At 46.5% G+C, this 19,040-nt stretch overlaps 1 protein-coding gene across 8 annotated transcripts in view; it reads right to left on the bottom strand.

Moving 5' to 3' along the window:
• Positions 1 to 19,040, bottom strand: part of SH3PXD2A (SH3 and PX domains 2A) — a 530,104-nt gene that overhangs the window by 142,393 nt on the left and 368,671 nt on the right. For 5 of the 8 annotated variants that reach the window (XM_063961980.1, XM_063961976.1, XM_063961978.1 and 2 more), the window contains one exon: positions 2,429 to 2,473. The exons of the other annotated variants lie outside the window; for them this stretch is intronic. In XM_063961980.1, the coding sequence (XP_063818050.1) occupies positions 2,429 to 2,473 (45 nt within the window). The remainder of the gene's footprint in view (positions 1 to 2,428; positions 2,474 to 19,040) is intronic. 8 annotated transcript variants of the gene reach the window in all.

The following is a 19,040-nucleotide window of genomic DNA, read 5'->3' as shown; positions in this document are numbered from 1 at the left end:
ACTCCTAGATTGCGATCACCTCAGTCCGTTTAGTTCCTGGTTTGACGTCACAAACACGCCCAGCGTCCGGCCAGCCACTCCCCCGTTTCTCCAGCCACTCCTGCATTTTCTGCTGGCATGCCTGCGTTTTTTAGCACACTCCCTGAAAACGGCCAGTTTTACGCCCAGAAACACCCACTTCCTGTCAATCATTCTCCGATCCGATTTTCCGACTGAAAAGCTTTGTTCGTCCGTGAGTAAAATAGCATAGTTTTGTGTAAAATTGCTTAGCGCGTGCACAGAACTGCCGAATTTTAGCCTATTAGAAATTCTGCTAAAAATAGCAGCGAGCGGACAACTCGGAATGACCCCCTAGGCCCAGTTATGTCTTTGCCTGCACCTTTCTGCATTTTATATGATGCAACTGAATGGAGCAAATGAAACAACCCCAATTTCGGCGTTGAAGGTTCATGGGTAAATCGCGTGCTGCATCAATCAGTTCTCGAACAGCAATTCCAGCTTCAATGTGGTTGTGTCATAAGACAGAACTTATGTTAAGAATTTGTGGTAAGGTGCATTATGCAAAGACAAGACGTCTTATCTGTCACGCTGCTGTCTTTCTTTAACCTTTTTTTTTAAAAAGGAGAATCAGATGCAAATAAAACCACTAAATACAGACATACAATAAACATTGTTATTTACTATTATTACATTTTATTTATAAGGCGCCACAAGTGTTTTGCAGCACCGTACAAAGGACAGTACAGGGAGACAAACTTAGCATTACAGTAAATAAATAACAAAAATAGAGTACAGGTAACATAGAGCACCACAATTCTCAAAACATAATACAACTAAGATGTAAGTAGCGAGGGAATAATCACCGTATTACTTGGGGCTGGCGGCCACAGATAGAGATGAGCCTTTACCAGCTGGAGAAAAAGCGGGTAAAGATGGTCGCTGAGTAGGAGAGAGCTGCGAGTGAAATTTGTCGAGAATAGAGCTTAGACAACAAGAGGAAAGAGGGCCCTGCTCTGAAGAGCTAACAATCTAGTGGGAAGGGGCGACAGACAGATGACATGAGGTGCAAGCAAACGGGAGGTAGCCTGATGGCAGTATGCATACAAAGCAGAGATGTTCAAGGCATGAGGCAGAGGGGTGGAGGAGCAGCCTCAGGACTAGGTTATGCATCGGGAGGGTACGCTTTGATGAATAGGTGGGTTTTCAGTGCCTGTTTAAAGCTTTGCAAGGTCGGGGAGAGTCTAATGGAGCTGGGGAACGCATTCCACTGAAGGAGTGCAGCACGGGCAAAATTTTGAACTCGAGCATGGGAAGCAGTGACCAGGGTAGAGGAGAGGTGACAGTCATTGGCCGACCGTAGGGGGCGGGAGGGAGTATGAAGGGAGAGGAAGTTGGAGATGTAGGGAGCAGTTGAATTAGAGATGGCCTTGTATGAGAGGGTGAGGAGTTTGAAGAGGATTCTGTAGGGGAATGGGAGCCAGTGTAGATTTTGTTGAAGGGGAGCGGCAGATGTGGAGCAGCGGGAAAGGAAGATAAGCCTAGCTGTGGAGTTGAGGATAGATTGGAGGGGAGCATGATGGGAGCAAGTGAGGCCAGTGAGGAGAACATTGCAGTAGTCGAGTCGTGAGATGACCAGTGAGTGGATGATAAGTTTAGTTGCACTTTGGGAGAGAAATGGCCTGATGCGAGCAATGTTGCGTAGCTGGAACCGATAGGATTGCGCCAGAGCTTGGATGTGGGATGCAAAGGAGTGGGAGGAGTCAAGAGTGACGCCCAAGTAGCGGAGTTGGGGAATTGGGGAGATGATGGTGTTGTCAACAGTGATAGAGATATTGGTAGGGGGTGTAGCTCTGGCTGGGTGTAACTCACCCAGGAAAGGAAATTATATTAAAACATTTGCACTGAAATCTGTATCTCCAACAGGTCATACCACTAGAGTCTCTAAATCCACAACTTAATATATATATATATATATATATATATATATATATTATACATGCAACCATGGATATATATCAGGCTTGTATAGGTTGTGTGAATATTTAAATGGACAACTACAAAGGTATACTTAAAGGGCTGAAGGAGGGCAAACCTTCACAACAGTTGGATTTGCTTCGGTTTAGATAGATTCCTCTGTAGCACATTTAAGTTCTATTTCATTACACTATATATACACATTGTCTGTATTAAGATCCTCCCAATGTACAGCGCTGCATACTATGTCAGAGCTTTATAAACAGATAATAATAATAACAACCAGGAATAATGTCAGTTTTTGGCAAAACATAGAGGAATCCCTTGATACAGGGTGCAGAATGCTGCCCGCCTCCTTTGTAGTTGTCCAAAACACAAAGCCAACTGGTAATCTAGCTCCACAAAACACACTTCACTGCAAACCGGGGATGCACCGCACACGGGGATCAAATACCTTTGTACTCCGCCTTTGGAATCTCACACAAACTTGACATCCAAACTTCAGTGTTTCCAAAAAGGCAGCATTAAAAGACCCACAGAAAAAGAATTAGCATTAGATAACACAGAAAACTATATGTAATGTAAAAGGGAGCATTTAGTGAAGAAATAATAAGATTTTACTTACCGATAAATCTATTTCTCATAGTCCGTAGTGGATGCTGGGGACTCCGTCAGGACCATGGGGAATAGCGGCTCCGCAGGAGACAGGGCACAAAAGCAAGCTTTTAGGATCACATGGTGTGTACTGGCTCCTCCCCCTATGACCCTCCTTCAAGCCTCAGTTAGGTACTGTGCCCGGACGAGCGTACACAATAAGGAAGGATCTTGAATCCCGGGTAAGACTCATACCAGCCACACCAATCACACCGTACAACTTGTGATTTGAACCCAGTTAACAGTATGATAACAATGAAGTAGCCTCTAAAAAAGATGGCTCACAACAATAATAACCCGATTTTTTTGTAACAATAACTATGTACAAGTAATGCAGACAATCCGCACTTGGGATGGGCGCCCAGCATCCACTACGGACTATGAGAAATAGATTTATCGGTAAGTAAAATCTTATTTTCTCTAACGTCCTAGTGGATGCTGGGGACTCCGTCAGGACCATGGGGATTATACCAAAGCTCCCAAACGGGCGGGAGAGTGCGGATGACTCTGCAGCACCGAATGAGAGAACTCCAGGTCCTCCTCAGCCAGGGTATCAAATTTGTAGAATTTAGCAAACGTGTTTGCCCCAGACCAAGTAGCTGCTCGGCAAAGTTGTAAAGCCGAGACCCCTCGGGCAGCCGCCCAAGATGAGCCCACCTTCCTTGTGGAATGGGCATTTACAGATTTTGGCTGTGGCAGGCCTGCCACAGAATGTGCAAGCTGAATTGTACTACAAATCCAACGAGCAATAGTCTGCTTAGAAGCAGGAGCACCCAGCTTTTTGGGTGCCTACAATATAAACAGCAAGTCAGACTTTCTGACTCCAGCCGTCCTGGAATTATATATATATATATATTTTCAGGGCCCTGACAACGTCTAGCAACTTGGAGTCCTCCAAGTCCCTAGTAGCCGCAGGCACCACAATAGGTTGTTTCAGGTGAAACGCTGACACCACCTTAGGAAGAAACTGGGGACGAGTCCGCAGTTCTGCCCTGTCCCGAATGGAAAATCAAATATGGGCTTTTGTAAGACAAAGCCGCCAATTTTGACAATCGCCTGGCCGAGGCCAGGGCCAACAGCATGGTCACTTTCCATGTGAGATATTTCAAATCCACAGATTTGAGTGGTTCAAACCAATATGATTTGAGGAATCCCAACACTACGTTGAGATCCCACGGTGCCACTGGAGGCACACAAGGGCTGTATATGCAATACTCCCTTGACAAACGTCTGGACTTCAGGAACTGAAGCCAATTCTTTCTGGAAGAAAATCTATAGGGCCGAAACTTGAACCTTAATGGACCCCAATTTGAGGCTCATAGACACTCCTGTTTGCAGGAAGTGCAGAAATCGACCTAGTTGAAATTTTTTCGTGGGGCCTTCCTGGCCTCACCCACGCAACATATTTTTACCACATGTGGTGATAACGTTGTGCGGTCACCTCCTTCCTGGCTTTGACCAGGGTAGGTATGACCTCTTCCGGAATGCCTTTTCCCTTAGGATCCGGCGTTCAAACCGCCATGCCGTCAAACGCAGTCGCGGTAAGTCTTGGAACAGACAAGGTCCCTGCTGGAGCAGGTCCTTTCTTAAAGGCCGATGCCACGGTTCCTCTTGGAACAGACATGGTACTTGCTGAAAGCAAATCCCTTCTTAGCTCCCGAGGCCATTAGTCCTCTGTGAGCATCTCTTGAAGTTCCGGTTACCAAGTCCCTCTTGGCCAATCCGGAGCCACGAGTATAGTTCTTACTCCTCTATGTCTTATAATTCTCAATACCTTGGTTATGAGAAGCAGAGGAGGGAACACATACACCGACTGTTACACCCACGGTGTTACCAGGACGTCCACAGCTATCGCCTGAAGGTCTCGTGACCTGGCGCAATACCTGTCCCATTTTTTGTTCGGGCGGGATGCCATCATGTCCACCTTTGGTCTTTCCCAACGGTTCACAATCATGCGGAAAAATTTCCAGATGAAGTTCCCACTCTCCCGGGTGGAGGTCGTGCCTGCTGAGGAAGTCTGCTTCCCAGTCGTCCACTCCCGGAATGAACACTGCTGACAGTGCTATCACATGATTTTCCGCCTAGCGAAAAATCCTTGCAGTTTTGCCACTGCCCTCCTGCTTCTTGTGCCGCCCTTTCTGTTTACGTGGGCGACTGCCGTGATGTTATCCCACTGGATCAATACCGGCTGACCTTGAAGCAGAGGTCTTGCTAAGCTTAGAGCATTATAAATTTGCTCTTAGCTCCAGTATATTTATGTGGAGAGAATTCTCCAGACTTGATCACACTCCTTGTGTGACTGCTCCCCAGCCTCTCAGGCTGGCCTCCGTGGTCACGAGCATCCAATCCTGAATGCCGAATCTGCGGCCCTCTAGAAGATGAGCACTCTGTAATCACCACAGGAGAGACACCCTTGTCCTTGGATATAGGGTTATCCGCTGATGCATCTGAAGATGCGATCCGGACCATTTGTCCAGCAGATCCCACTGAAGAGTTCTTGCGTGAAATCTGCCGAATGGAAGCGCTTCGTAATAAGCCACCATTTTTACCAGGACTCTTGTGCAATGATGCACTGACACTTTTCCTGGTTTTAGGAGGATCCCGATTAGCTCGGATAACTCCCTGGCTTTCTCCTCTGGGAGAAACACCTTTCCTGGACTGTGTCCAGAATCATCCCTAGGACCAGCAGACGTGTCGTCGGAACAACTGCGGTTTTGGAATATTTAGAATCCACCCGTGCTGTCGTAGAACTACTTGAGATAGTGCTACTCCGACCTCCAACTGTTCTCTGGACCTTGATCTTATCAGGAGGTCGTCCATTTTCTTTGAAGACGAATCCTCCTTTCGGTCATTACCTTGGTAAGGACCCGGGGTGCCTTGGACAATCCAACGGCATCGTCTTGAAACTGATAGTGACAGTTCTGTACCACGAACCTGAGGTACCCTTGGTGAGAAAAGGCAAATTTTGGGACATGGAGGTAAGCATCCCTGATGTCCCGGGACACCATATAGTCCCCTTGTTCTTTGCTATCACTGCTCTGAGTGACTCCATCTGGATTTGAACCCTTGTAAGTGTTCAAATTTTTCAGATTTAGAATAGGTCTCACCTAGCCTTCAGTACCACCATATAGTGTGGAGTAATACCCCTTTCCTTGTTGTCGGAGGGGTAATTTTATTATCACCTGCTGGGAATACAGCTTGTGAATTGTTTTCAATACTGCCTCCCTGTCGGAGGGAGACATTGGTACAGCAGACTACAGGAACCTGCGAGGGGGGAAACCTCTCGACATTCCAATCTGTACCCCTTGGATACTACTTGTAGGATCCAGGGGTCCTGTACGGTCCCAGCGTCATGCTGAGAACTTGGTAGAAGCGGTGGAGGGCTTCTGTTCCTGGGAATGGGCTGCCTGCTGCAGTCTTCTTCCCTTTCCTCTATCCCTGGGCAGATATGACTCTTATAGGGACGAAAGGACTGAGGCTGAAAAGACGGTGTCTTTTTCTGCAGAGATGTGACTTAGGGTAAAAAACGGTGGATTTTCCAGCAGTTGCCCTGGCCACCAGGTCCCATGGACCGACCCCAAATAACTCCTCCCCTTTATACGGCAATACATCTTTGTGCCGTTTGGAATCTGCATCACCTGACCACTGTCGTGTCCATAAACATCTTCTTGCAGATATGGACATCGCATTTACTCTTGATGCCAGAGTGCAAATATCCCTCTGCGCATCTCGCATATATAGAAATGCATCCTTTAAATGCTCTATAGTCAATAAAATACTGTCCCTGTCAAAGGTATCAATATTTTTAGTCAGGGAATCCGACCAAGCCACCTCAGCTCTGCACATCCAGGCTGAGGCGATCGCTGGTCGCAGTATAACACCAGCATGTGTGTGTATACTTTTTAGGATATTTTTCAGCCTCCTATCAGCTGGCTCCTTAAGTACGGCCCTATCCGTAGATGGTACCGCCACTTGTTCTGATAAGCGTGTGAGCGCCTTATCCACCCTGAGGGGTGTTTCCCACCGCGCCTTAACTTCTGGCGGGAAAGGGTATACCGCCAATAATTTTCTATCGGGGGAAACCCACGCATCATCACACACTTCATTTAATTTATCTGATTCAGGAAAAACTACAGGTAGTTTTTTCACCTCACATATAATACCCTTTTTTGTGGTACTTGGAGTATCAGAAATATGTAACACCTCCTTCATTGCCCTTAACGTGTGGCCCTAAAAGAAAATACGTTTGTTTCTTCACCGTCGACACTGAAATCAGTGTCCGTGTCTGGGTCTGTGTCGACCGACTGAGGTAAATGGGCATTTTACAGCCCCTGACGGTGTTTGAGACGCCTGGACAGATACTAATTTGTTCGCCGTCCCTCTCATGTCGTCAACCGGCTTGCAGCGTGTTGACATTGTCACGTAATTTCCATAAATAAGCCATCCATTCCGGTGTCGACTCCCTAGAGAGTGACATCACCATTACAGGCAATTTGCTCCGCCTCCTCACCAATATTTTCCTCATACATGTCGACACACACGTACCGACATACAGCACACACATAGGGAATGCTCTGATAGAGGACAGTACCCACTAGCCCTTTGGGGAGACAGAGGGAGAGTTTGCCAGCACACACCAAAACGCTATAATTATCCAGGGACAACCTTTATATAAGTGTTCCTCCCTTATAGCATTTTAATATATATACATATCGCCAAATCAGTGCCCCCCCTCTCTGTTTTAACCCTGTTTCTGTAGTGCAGTGCAGGGGAGAGCATGGGAGCCTTCCCACCAGCCTTTCTGTGAGGGAAAATGGCGCTGTGTGCTGAGGAGAATAGGCCCCGCCCCCTTTTCGGCGGGCTTCTTCTCCGGAGTTTTAGATATCTGGCAGGGGTTAAATACATCCATATAGCCTCAAGGGCTATATGTGATGTATTTTTCGCCATACAGGTATTATACATTGCTGCCCAGGGCGCCCCCCCCCAGCGCCCTGCACCCTCCGTGACCGCTGTGTGAAGTGTGCTGACAACAATGGCGCACAGCTGCAGTGCTGTGCGCTACCTGATGAAGACTGAGAGTCTTCTGCCGCCTGGTTCCGGACCTCTTCATCTTCAGCGTCTGCAAGGGGGGTCGGCGGCGCGGCTCCGGGACGAACCCCAGGGCGAGCCCTGTGTTCCGACTCCCTCTGGAGCTATGTCCAGTAGCCTAAGAATCCAATCCATCCTGCACGCAGGTGAGTTGAAAATCTCTCCCCTAAGTCCCTCGATGCAGTGAGCCTGTTGCCAGCAGGACTCACTGAAAATAAAGAACCTAAAAACTTTTTCTAAGTAACTCTTTAAGAGAGCCACCTAGATTGCACCCTTCTCGGCCGGGCACAAAAACCTAACTGAGGCTTGGAGGAGGGTCATAGGGGGAGGAGCCAGTACACACCATGTGATCCTAAAAGCTTGCTTTTGTGCCCTGTCTCCTGCGGAGCCGCTATTCCCCATGGTCCTGACGGAGTCCCCAGCATCCACTAGGACGTTAGAGAAAATAATAATGATAATAATTGGCTTCAGTTTTAATCAAGATCACAAATACTGCAAACAAATATTTTGTTTGGCATTTCTAACACTAAGCAGATTCAATTAACCAATTAATAAACCTGCAAGTAGTCTTGAGGCAGCCGCTAACCTGATTTCTATTTGGACCCACGGAGAGTGTGAACATTTGCCGGTGAGCCAGTCCGTTCAGAGAGACTATATATGGTCCAATCATGTGACAATGTCAGGTCAAGTTGACAGAAAACGCCTAAAATGGGCAATTTTATCTCACGTGGAGACTGATGCAGAGCTGAAATCCATTTACGGAGTGTATTTTGCATGTGTTGGCACTGCACATGCATTAGAACCAAGCATATGCAATTAAGGTGATGTAAAGTTACGTGCATTCCTCTCTTGCGGCTGAGCAGGTGGTGCTGGGTGTTATAGTCTGGACAAAGTACAGTGAGGGCGGGTAGGTGGAACTGCAGACTATACAGAGTTGCGCCTATATGTAAATAAGCCTGTTTCGAGAATGCATATTCTGCACCAAGAATATGGCTGACGCAAGTTAGCTGCAAAATGATGATGAGAGGGGATGTCCAGTCGCAGAAATGTGTACAGTACAACTGGGGGCAGAAATACTAATTTAGCTCCGTGCACGAAATGTAGGAGCCATTGTGGAAAACAGCATTGTACCCTGCATACCCTTTGCATGCAGTGTAAAACACCTCTGAACCTAAAATACATGTTGTCATAAAGAGGAGCTATGAATAACATTCATAGGTGTCAGAAGCCCATCAGAACTGGAGATATGTCATATACAGGAGTCTACTGAACAAGCGGCAATAACTTCTATCTCTTCTCTTGCCTTTTGGCCAGGGATTATTAACGAGTAAGGGATTATTAACGAGTAAGGGATTATTAAGGTATCTACTGGTTTACAAACAGTTACACTGTACAGTCTAGAAAGACACATACTGGTATGATCCATCACATATACATGAGATAATTATACATTATGGGGGCGATTCAATTGTTGGTCACCTAACTGCCACTAGATGGCGTCCAGTGGAGCAATTCACCGTGGTTTGGGTGCCTAATTTGGAGTATGAGTGAACTAACCAGGATTTAGCGCGGCCAAACATGGAACTAATGGGTGCACACATGGGGCATACACGCCCAACGAAGGGGAACAAGTGAATAGCTCCAGTGGGTGCCCATTATGTTTGGGCGCCCACAAAATAACTGAATCTCCCTCTATGTTCTAAATTGGCACAATGGTGCTGTATCCAAGCAATGAGGTTACAGTACATTGTGTCCAATATATATTACAGTAGTTTCCAAACTTTCTTGAATCATGGCACCGTAGAGTATCAGCATTTTTTTCATGGTACTCCTAGACCAAAAGTCTCTTATTGAGAAATTCACTATAAAATATAAAATGTAGTAAAATTAGCTTATCCAGTTCTGTAGGGGTGGTCAGGGTTACCCTTCTGTTTGCCCACATATTATAATAAGCAGAACCAGTGCTTGGAAGCTGCCAAGCAGACTGACCATAAGCTTAATATGGTCCTGGACCACCAACCCCTGGCACTCCGCAAGTGCCCCATGACACCAGTTAGGGAAACACTGAAGTAAAACATACATTAACTGTGTACTTAACCTGAGTACAGGCCCGGTTCTACCTTTAGGCAGACTACGCAGCTGTGTAGAGCGCCAGGTTGATGAGGGCGCTGCTTCCCATGCATCCGTTCGGGGTTCACTACGGTATGCCGGCGGTCGGGCTCCCGGCGACCAGCATACCGGTGCCGGGAGCCCGACCACCGGCTTACTGACAGTGTGGCGAGCGCAAATGAGCCCCTTGCGGGCTCGCTGCGCTCGCCACACTACAGGCACGGTGGCGCGCTACGCACGCTATTTTATTCTCCCTACAGGGGGGTCGTGGACCCCCACGAGGGAGAATAAGTGTCGGTATGCCGGCTGTCGGGATCCCGGCGCCGGTATACTTTGCGCCGGGATCCCGACAGCCGGCATACTGAAGACCACCCATCCGTTCGGCGGGAGCTGCCTTCCGGTCAGCAGAAGACTACAGTCGCCCTTCGTGCATCAGCGTTACGGAATGGAACCGGTCCTTTCCCTGTGCTGGGTGTGTTCTATGTGGAGAGGCGGCGGGATACTCCTGCAGGCAAAGTCCGGGAGGATCGGTGATCTACAGTGTGTGTGGGTATAACTGGCCAGAACAGCCTCTGTCCAACACACCCATCTCCACAAAGGCACCGTAGTCAGCACTGTAATGCGTGGATGACTGCATGTACGTGCCTGAGCTGAGACAGAGTGAGCCGCAGAGGACAGAGCTGGGCAGGGGGAGAGAGTACAGACACAGGGGAGAGAGTATAAGTGCAGGGGGAAAGAGTGCAGGTGCAGAGGGTGAGAGAGCGAGTGCAGGGAGAGAATGTAGGTGCAGAATGAGTGCAGGGGAGTGAATCAGTGATGGACGGGTTCTGCGGGGAGAGGCAGCTGGATGCCCCTGCATGCAGGTACTTTAGCCCACTTGGTTCTAGCTAGAGATGTGCGGTGGGCACTTTTCGTGTTTTGTGTTTTGGTTCTAATTCCCCACTTTTTAAAAAAAAAATCAAACATAAAAACGGCTAAAATCTCAGAATTTGGGGGTAATTTTGATCCTACGGTATTATTAAACTCAATAACATTAATTTCCACTCATTTCCAGTATATTCTGAACACCTCACAATATTGTTTTTAGGCCAAAAGGTTGCACCGAGGTGGCTGCATGACTAAGTTAAGCGACACAAGTGTGCAGCACAAACACCTGGCCCATCTAGGAGTGGCACTGCAGTGTCAGACAGGAGGGCAGATGTAAAAAAAAAAAAAAAAGGCCCCAAACAGCACATGATGCAAAGATGAAAAAGAGGACAATGAGGTAGCTGTATGACTAATCTAAGCGACACAAGTGTGCGGCACAAACACCTGGCCCATCTAGGGTTGGCACTGCAGTCCCACTGCACTAATGGCAGATACCGGATGCACGTCTGACACCAGCATAGTTGTTATGGCCTCAGTATATGGCAGTACCACTGGACATATACGGCAGTATCACTGGACTGGATTTATACGCCAGTGCCACTGGTATTATACGGCAGGATCACTGCAATTATACGGCAAGATCACTGGATTTAAACGGCAGTACCGCTGGACATATACGGCAGTACCGCTGGACATAGGCCCTCATTCCGAGTTGATCACTAGCTGGCGTTGTTCGCTGCGTAGCAATCATATAAAATAAAAAGGCAAAACTACGCATGCGAATGGGGCGCAATGCGCATGCGCGTCGTATGGGTACAAAGAGCATCATTGTTTTGCACTGCTTCTAGCGACGATTCCATTCGCACAGCCGGATGCAAGGAAATTGACAGGACGAGGGCGTTTATGGGTGTCAACTGACCGTTTTCTGGGAGTATTTGGAAAAACGCAGGCATGTCCAGACGTTTGCTGGGCGGGTATCTGACAACAATTCCAGGACCTTCGTCGCAGCAATCATCGCACAGAATAAGTAACTACAGGGCTGGTCTTGTTTTGCACAAAATGTTTTTGTACCTCTCGGCTGCACAGGCGTTCGCACTCTTGCAAAGCGAAAATACACTCCCCCGTGGGCGGCGTCTATGCGTTTGCACGGCTGCTAAAAGTAGCTAGCAAGCGTTCAACTCGGAATGAGGGTCATATACGGCAGTATCACTGCACTTATACGCCAGGACCACTGTAATTATACGGAAGGATCACTGGACTTCTACGCCAGTACCACTGGAATTATATGGCAGGATCACTGGAATTATACGTCAGGATCACTGGATTTATACGACAGTACCGCTGGACATATACGGCAGTATCAATGGACATATACGGCAGTATCACTGGACTGGACTTATACGCCAGTACCACTGGAATTATACGGCAGGATCACTGGATTTATACGCAGTATCACTGGAATTATACGGCAGTACCGCTGGACATATACAGCAGTACCGCTGGACATATACAGCAGTACCACTGGACATATACAGCAGCACTGGACATATACAGCAGCACTGGACATATGGCAGCAGAGGACACCACCACTGTGACTGGACAGATGCAGCACAATACACCACCACTGAACTGATGCAGCACAACACGGCACCACTGCAATGGACTTATACAGCAGCACTGGACATATGGCAGCAGAGGACCCAACCACTGTGACTGGACAGATGCAGCACAAGACACGGACACTGAGAGGACGGAGACACGTCCTCTCTCTACACTCTCCAATACCGGAGTGAAATTGGCGGGGACGCTCGGCTCCTTATATGGAATCCAAACTCTGTGAGAATTCCACAGCGGGATGATGACGTTTTGCCTCGTTCTGGTTTCCGAGTCAGGCGGGAAAACCCGAGCCTGACTCGGATCCAGGCTCGGATGGTGAAGTCCGGTAGGGTTCAGTTCTCTGAGAACCGAACCCGCTCATCTCTAATTCTAGCATGTACCCTGCAGGCAGTCTGGGAAAATTGTTCAAATAGGCACCGCAGTCAGCACCGCCGCTCTCCCCCCCCATACCTTGCGTGCATTGGTATGGTACTATTGTGGCCACACCCCTTTCCATGAAGCCACGCCCCTATATATTTCACTGAGGGGTGACAAAATATATATATATATATATATATATATATTCGCTTACCAAATTTTTTTTTTGCTCAGGCCAGCCCTGCCTGTGTCCTACTTCTGAACACTGAAAGCTTAAAACTTTTCCTATGTAATATTGAGTGCACACCTAGGCAAGCCTAATGCCCACAAGTTGCTGGGTAGCTATCTAGCCTTTGCCTGGCAAGCCACAGGTTGCCTAGTCGGGCATTAGACATATTATCTGCCAAGCATAACCTTCTACTTATATAATGTCACAACACAAACATCATTTTATCTTCATTGGGGACAGTTCAATAATACCCCTTTCACACCGCAGCTTGTACCTGGTAATTTGCCGTTTTTACTGGCTTCCTAAACGGTTCGAGCTGCGATGTGAAAGGGTCACCTTCAATTTACCGTTTACAAAATACCGGTATTTTGAAACGGTAAAAAAGCAGGGTCCTACCCGTTTCAGACCCGTTTAATTGTGCAGTGTGAAAGGGTCTGAAACGGTATTTGCAAGCCCCAGAAGGTGATAGGCTGTCTCCATGTGTGATGTCACCAGGCAGAAGCAGGAAATAAACATATAAAATGACAACCACTGTTTTGTATGGGTGAAACGGGTTCAGAGTGAAAGGTACCAAAACGGTAATGAAATGGTAATATACTGGTTACAACATGCGATGTGAAGGGGGTTTAACTGCTCAGACCCGTTTTAAGAACCGTTTAAAGAACCGTTTCAAAAGCAGGTTTTGCGACGTGAAAGCAGCATTAGAAACCATGGCCACAAAGTGACAGAGAAACAGTGGGAATGCCAGCGGCTCGTGGACACATGATCACATCCCACAGAGGTGAGCAGGAAAAGGTCTGATGCTGAAGGTACTGTAATTCAGGGTGTGTGTGCCACTGCAGATTACTGAGAACTGAATTTATGCAGCCTATACTCAATAATTAAGCAATATGATGATAGAAAGCAGAGGATCACTTCATATTTCTAATGGACCGTCAGCAAATCTGTGTCCTGGGCTTAAACCAAGGTGAAAAATAAAGAATATGGAAACAAACAAGTCAGCAAGTGTTCTAGCGGCCATACCACATCTGTTTTGCATTTGAATTTCCTACTAAAAACTTAGACATAAATTGTTCCCAGTGTTAGGAGGGGAGAAAAAAAAAAGATTTATCACGGACACATTTGACGTATAGACTTCAGAGGAGCACGCATGCCTCTCACAAACAAAACACAACACAAAACAAGAGGCAATCTGAGTTTATGATATGGATTTCCAGCACAGAATCTGCATGTAGGAGCTGGGAGTGGGGGAGGGTATATGGTCCAGATTTCTGTTACTGGAAATCTTACAGCTATCCAAGTACAATTCAAGTGGAATTGGTAAAGGGAGAGACTCTGACGTCCTGTTTTCCTTATGCTGCATCCATTTCCAACCTTGAAAATAGGCTTCAGAAGAAACTGAACACTGTATTGAGCAGTAATCTTCCTATCCATGGCTGGGGTCAGACTAAGGTAACATGGAAGCACATCAGCCGAAAGACGTTTTAAAGGGACAGAAAATAAAAAAATTATTTATGAAGCCTTCTTAGTAAAGGGAGTATACTATCCGGGACTCCTAGAGGGGTGGGGGCGGGTATGAATTAATAGAGCGTGCACTTGTTAGAGGGGCTAGTTGGGGCCCCGGGTCTGCTACTAAGGAGGACACTGTCACCCTTTGCAGCGCTGCTGAGGGGGACAAATGTCACCTTGCTCAGCTGCCGGGCGGCCCCTCTCAACCACCGTTGCCGTTTTTGGTAATGCTTTTTAAAGGCACATGACCACACCTCCCCGGATTTGGGGGTCTATTTGCTAAGCCTTGGATAGCGATAAAGTGGAGAGAAATAAAATACTAACCAATCAGCTCCTCAATGTCATTTTTCAAACACAGACTGTAATATGGCATTTAGGAGCTGATTGTGTGGTACTTTGGGCGGGATGTACTAAACAGAAAATGCGGTAAACTCCCTGTTTACCGCATTTCCTGATGTACTAAGCCCCGGCCGCCAGGTCAGCGCCGCGGCGGGGTACGCCAGCTTTAGCTGGCGTACATCCATAGAAGCCTATGGGGCTTCTCTCCGCGGCGCTGTGTGAGGGATCCGATCGGATCCCTCCCAGCATGCCCTGCGGCCGCCACCGTCACCCCGCGCATGCGCAGACTGACTTCTGGGGCCGAATCCCGGAAGTCAGGCTGCCGCTGCGCATCGCGGAGGATAGCTCTTATCGGAAGAGCTGTCCTCCGCAATGCTGATCGCATATGTTAGTACATATGCGATCAGCATCGTGGCGCAGGGCGGCGATGGGCGGCGATGTACATTAGTACATCCCGCCCTTTATCTCTTTCCAAGGCGTCGTAAATAGACCCCTTTGTCACACCCCGTCAGTACCTGGATCCGTGGCTGCTCTCTGCTGCCCTGTGTACTGTATGTAACCAACGTTTAGGGCAGGCATGTCCAAACTGCAGCCCTCAAGCTGTTGAGAAACTACACATCCCAGCATGCCCTGACACAGCTTTAGCATTCTCTGACAGCAAAACTGTGTCAGGGCATGCTGGGATATGTAGTTTCACAACAGCTGGAGGGCCGCAGTTTGGACATGCCTGGTATGAGTAAGGGTTCCAGATGCCCTAGGCTAATACCCTTGTCACATCCCCTGTAATACTGCTAAATGGAGCACAGTGCATATGCATGTTCAGAAAACGGTCATGCTGCACATGAACAGATACCAGAGGCTATACAGCGGACATGTTTGATCTTAGCATCTGATGAAGCTTCTGGAGTGTTAAGTAGAGTTTGGCTTCTAGGGAATGCGAGAAAGTCTCTAGAGAGAATCACATGCGGCTCTTCAGGCTGCCTGTGTGGCACTGTAGAACAATGTGCGTAAAGTAAAGGTTTTATACAGTATGTTACATGATCACATTAAGAACTTACCTCAACACCACCTGGGAACGGCTGCATAACTAACAAGCATCTTTAATTAATCTGGGCGGTCACCGCCACCAACATGGAATGAATTAGGTCTTCATTTTATTACCATGCTGCAACTGCATGGTGCCCCGCCAAGTCCAGGAGCCCTAGGCTGAAGCCTTACCAGCCTCATAGTTGATCAGGCACTGCCCACGTTGCACATTTAGGGGTCTATTTACTAAGCCTTGGATGGAGATAAAGTTGCTGGAGATAAAGTCCCAGCCAATCAGCTCCTAACTGCCATTTTTCAAACACAGCCTGTGACATGTCAGCTAGGAGCCGATTGGCTGGTAATTTATCTCCAGCGACTTTATCTCCATCCAAGGCTTAGTAAATAGACCCCTTAGTATGACCTCCAATTCATTAATGCATCTCTTTATACCAAAGCCTTTGAGAAAAGCCAAAGAAAAATAATTTCATTAACCAACATGTTAATCTAAACCTTTCTTAAAAGGAGATGTCTTATGGAGGCCAAGTGTGGCAGAAATGAAAGGATATCAGGGTTCCCTTACTTTCCTAAGCAATTTGTCCAGCAAACGCATTTTGGAGATCAGAAAATATAAACACTGAGCTGATTGGATGCTTACAGCTGTTTCCCTATATCCCATCACTGTTAAGCAGTGCAGATAACTGAATCTCAGTAATGTAATCTCCTATGTTAGAGGTACTCCAAAGAAGGATCGGGATTCCGTGCGTCGGTATTTTGAGCGCCGGGATCCCGTCCATCGGTATCCCCACTGCATCCCGTTATAGCTATCGGTGTAGGCGTTTCCTCAGCTTAAATGATGCATGTAATGTTGCTTAGTTGAGAATGCATGGAAATTCACTGTCAGGTACTGTATGCCAGAGGTCACTAGAACTCAGCAGGTATCTGGATTTCTATTCATTGTAACTTACCACCATGGCATACCCATAGCAAGTATGAAGTCAGGTCCCAGGACAGGACATTTTGGACCAAAATTAACAACGTTGTGGACTTGTTTCTTCTTCGCACCGTAATATTGCATACCAGGAAGAGAGGCAGACGCTGCAGCGCTTCCACTCAGTGCAACAGCTGACAGGCCGCAAGAGGGGCAGAGGCTATAAAGACACTACTGTAAATAAGGATCTCACAGTTTATAACAGGTGCCATAAAAGCTGGGGAGGAAAACCTACATTCACTAACAAAAGATCATTTGTCATAGACAGCTGTTATAAACACTGCGGGCACTGCTGTGCATGTACAGCCGCACGTTTACCCCTAATTGGACCATTATGAACAATGCCATACAATACAGGTCACATAAGTCCCTGCATAAATGTGCATATACTTTGGCCACACTTGCAAGTTATCTTTCCCTTTACTAACAAGTGTATGAAATGTTGCTGATAAATAAAGTGATTGATGTGTCTCCCATACTGGTCAGTGCTAGCCTGTACGAGTGCTGTCAGTAACTCATCATACATCAGAGTAATCACAGCACTCTCCCGCCCTCAAATGCGGATCACTACCAAGCACCCACGTTCCTTTTACACAGATGAGCTGGAAATATGTCCAAAGCTGGAAGTCGAAATGAGTCTGCAACTGACAAAATGAGTCAGGATCTGCGGGTGCCAGCTCGACAAGACTTTGTATATACAAGACTACAGCCGGATTATATAATATACTAGCAGGCAATAGTAACAGATGGATAGAGCGTGGACTTTCCATCCGTTACTATTCCCTGCTATAAAAAAAAAAGCAGTTGGCAGTATGGGTAAATAGTAAAATGGGGAGTTAACTGCTCAATGTCTGGCGAAAGCAAAAAAAACAAAACACAATATTAACAAAAAGCAGAGGGTTCACTGCTAAGTGGGAAAAAGTAACAGTGCTCTGGCAGCATCACAGAATTAGTTTACCAGTTTATACACTGTGGAGGCAGCCATTTTGTTGGAGATACCAACAGGCAGTAACTAGAGACATCACTCAAGCACGAGGCACAGATAAATCACTAGTGAAATGATAGGCCGTATTCTTGTAAATTTTGGGTCACCAACAAAATGGCCGCCTGCACTTTGTGTTTGTGATGGGTGCACTTTAATTAGCTTTTCTTTCTTTTTTTTTCTAAATTAAAGGAATCCTTCCCTGGCAAAAAAATTCTGCAAAGAATGAAAAATAACCAATTATCTGGTACATAATTAGCATAAAACATCTGCAGAATACTTCTAAATCAGTAGTTAACACCAAAATAAGGGTTCCTCACAAATAGATTGTGCCATTAGAAACGAATTCTAGAGAGTAATCTGTAGCATCTGGTTGGGCAGTAGTTGCTTCTCTCTCTAGTGATAGCCCTTTGTTCTATATGCTATGAGAGCAGCATGATGCTTAGTGCCTTGTACTAGACAGTCCTAGCTCTTCATAGTCTACATCTGGCTTTCTCCTACAGAGATACAAAGGGGAGAGAAACAGGAAAACTAAAACACTCCTAAGACCTATAAAAATCAACGTAAACTAAAAACAGGGTTGTAAGAGAAAACAGATCAATGGCTGGAAATGATTGAAGACGCAGCACAGGTATTTAAATTTACTGCAACATTAAATGAGTCCATCTTTAGAATCTGGGTGTAGTACTTACAGAGAAAAGGAATTCCTGTGTTTTATATGATGCGTGAGCATCTTACACGTGAAGGGACATGTTCCGAGTACAAGATTCTGCGCATGTTTCCCTTAAACCCACAGGTCTACATGCCAGTGCTCTAAGCGATACAGTGGTTTTTGAGTGGAGGGCATAACGTGACAATTACAAATGGTTTTCGCAATCCACTAATTGCAACTCAGCGCATTTCGCACAAAGAGATAACATGGCGGTAGTTTGAACGGTTAACTTCTTTATATTCCAAAATCAGATAATTACTACCCAGATTAAGGTGCAATTCCACAATGACAAACAAGAAAATTTCACCCAGAATCTTCAGGAAACTTTATACGTGGACTAAATTTTATTGACCAAGGGGATTATTATTATTATTTATTTATATGCCGCCACAAGTATCCGCAGCGCCCATTACAAAGTACATAAACAAATTAGCAAACCAAGAAAAAAAACACGTACAGTTTGAGATAATATAGGACAAGTACAAGGTATATACAGAAAACCAGGTGTTAGGCGCCATCAAAGGAGTATTGAGTATAATACCCCTTTCACATCTCAAAAATAACCGGGTTGACACGGGTCAGTGTGCGA

Source organism: Pseudophryne corroboree, chromosome 3 (assembly GCF_028390025.1).
Source record: "Pseudophryne corroboree isolate aPseCor3 chromosome 3, aPseCor3.hap2, whole genome shotgun sequence".
Lineage (NCBI taxonomy): Eukaryota > Metazoa > Chordata > Amphibia > Anura > Myobatrachidae > Pseudophryne > Pseudophryne corroboree.
The sequence above is the reverse complement of the archived record's forward strand: the minus strand, read 5'-3'. Positions and strand labels throughout refer to the sequence as shown.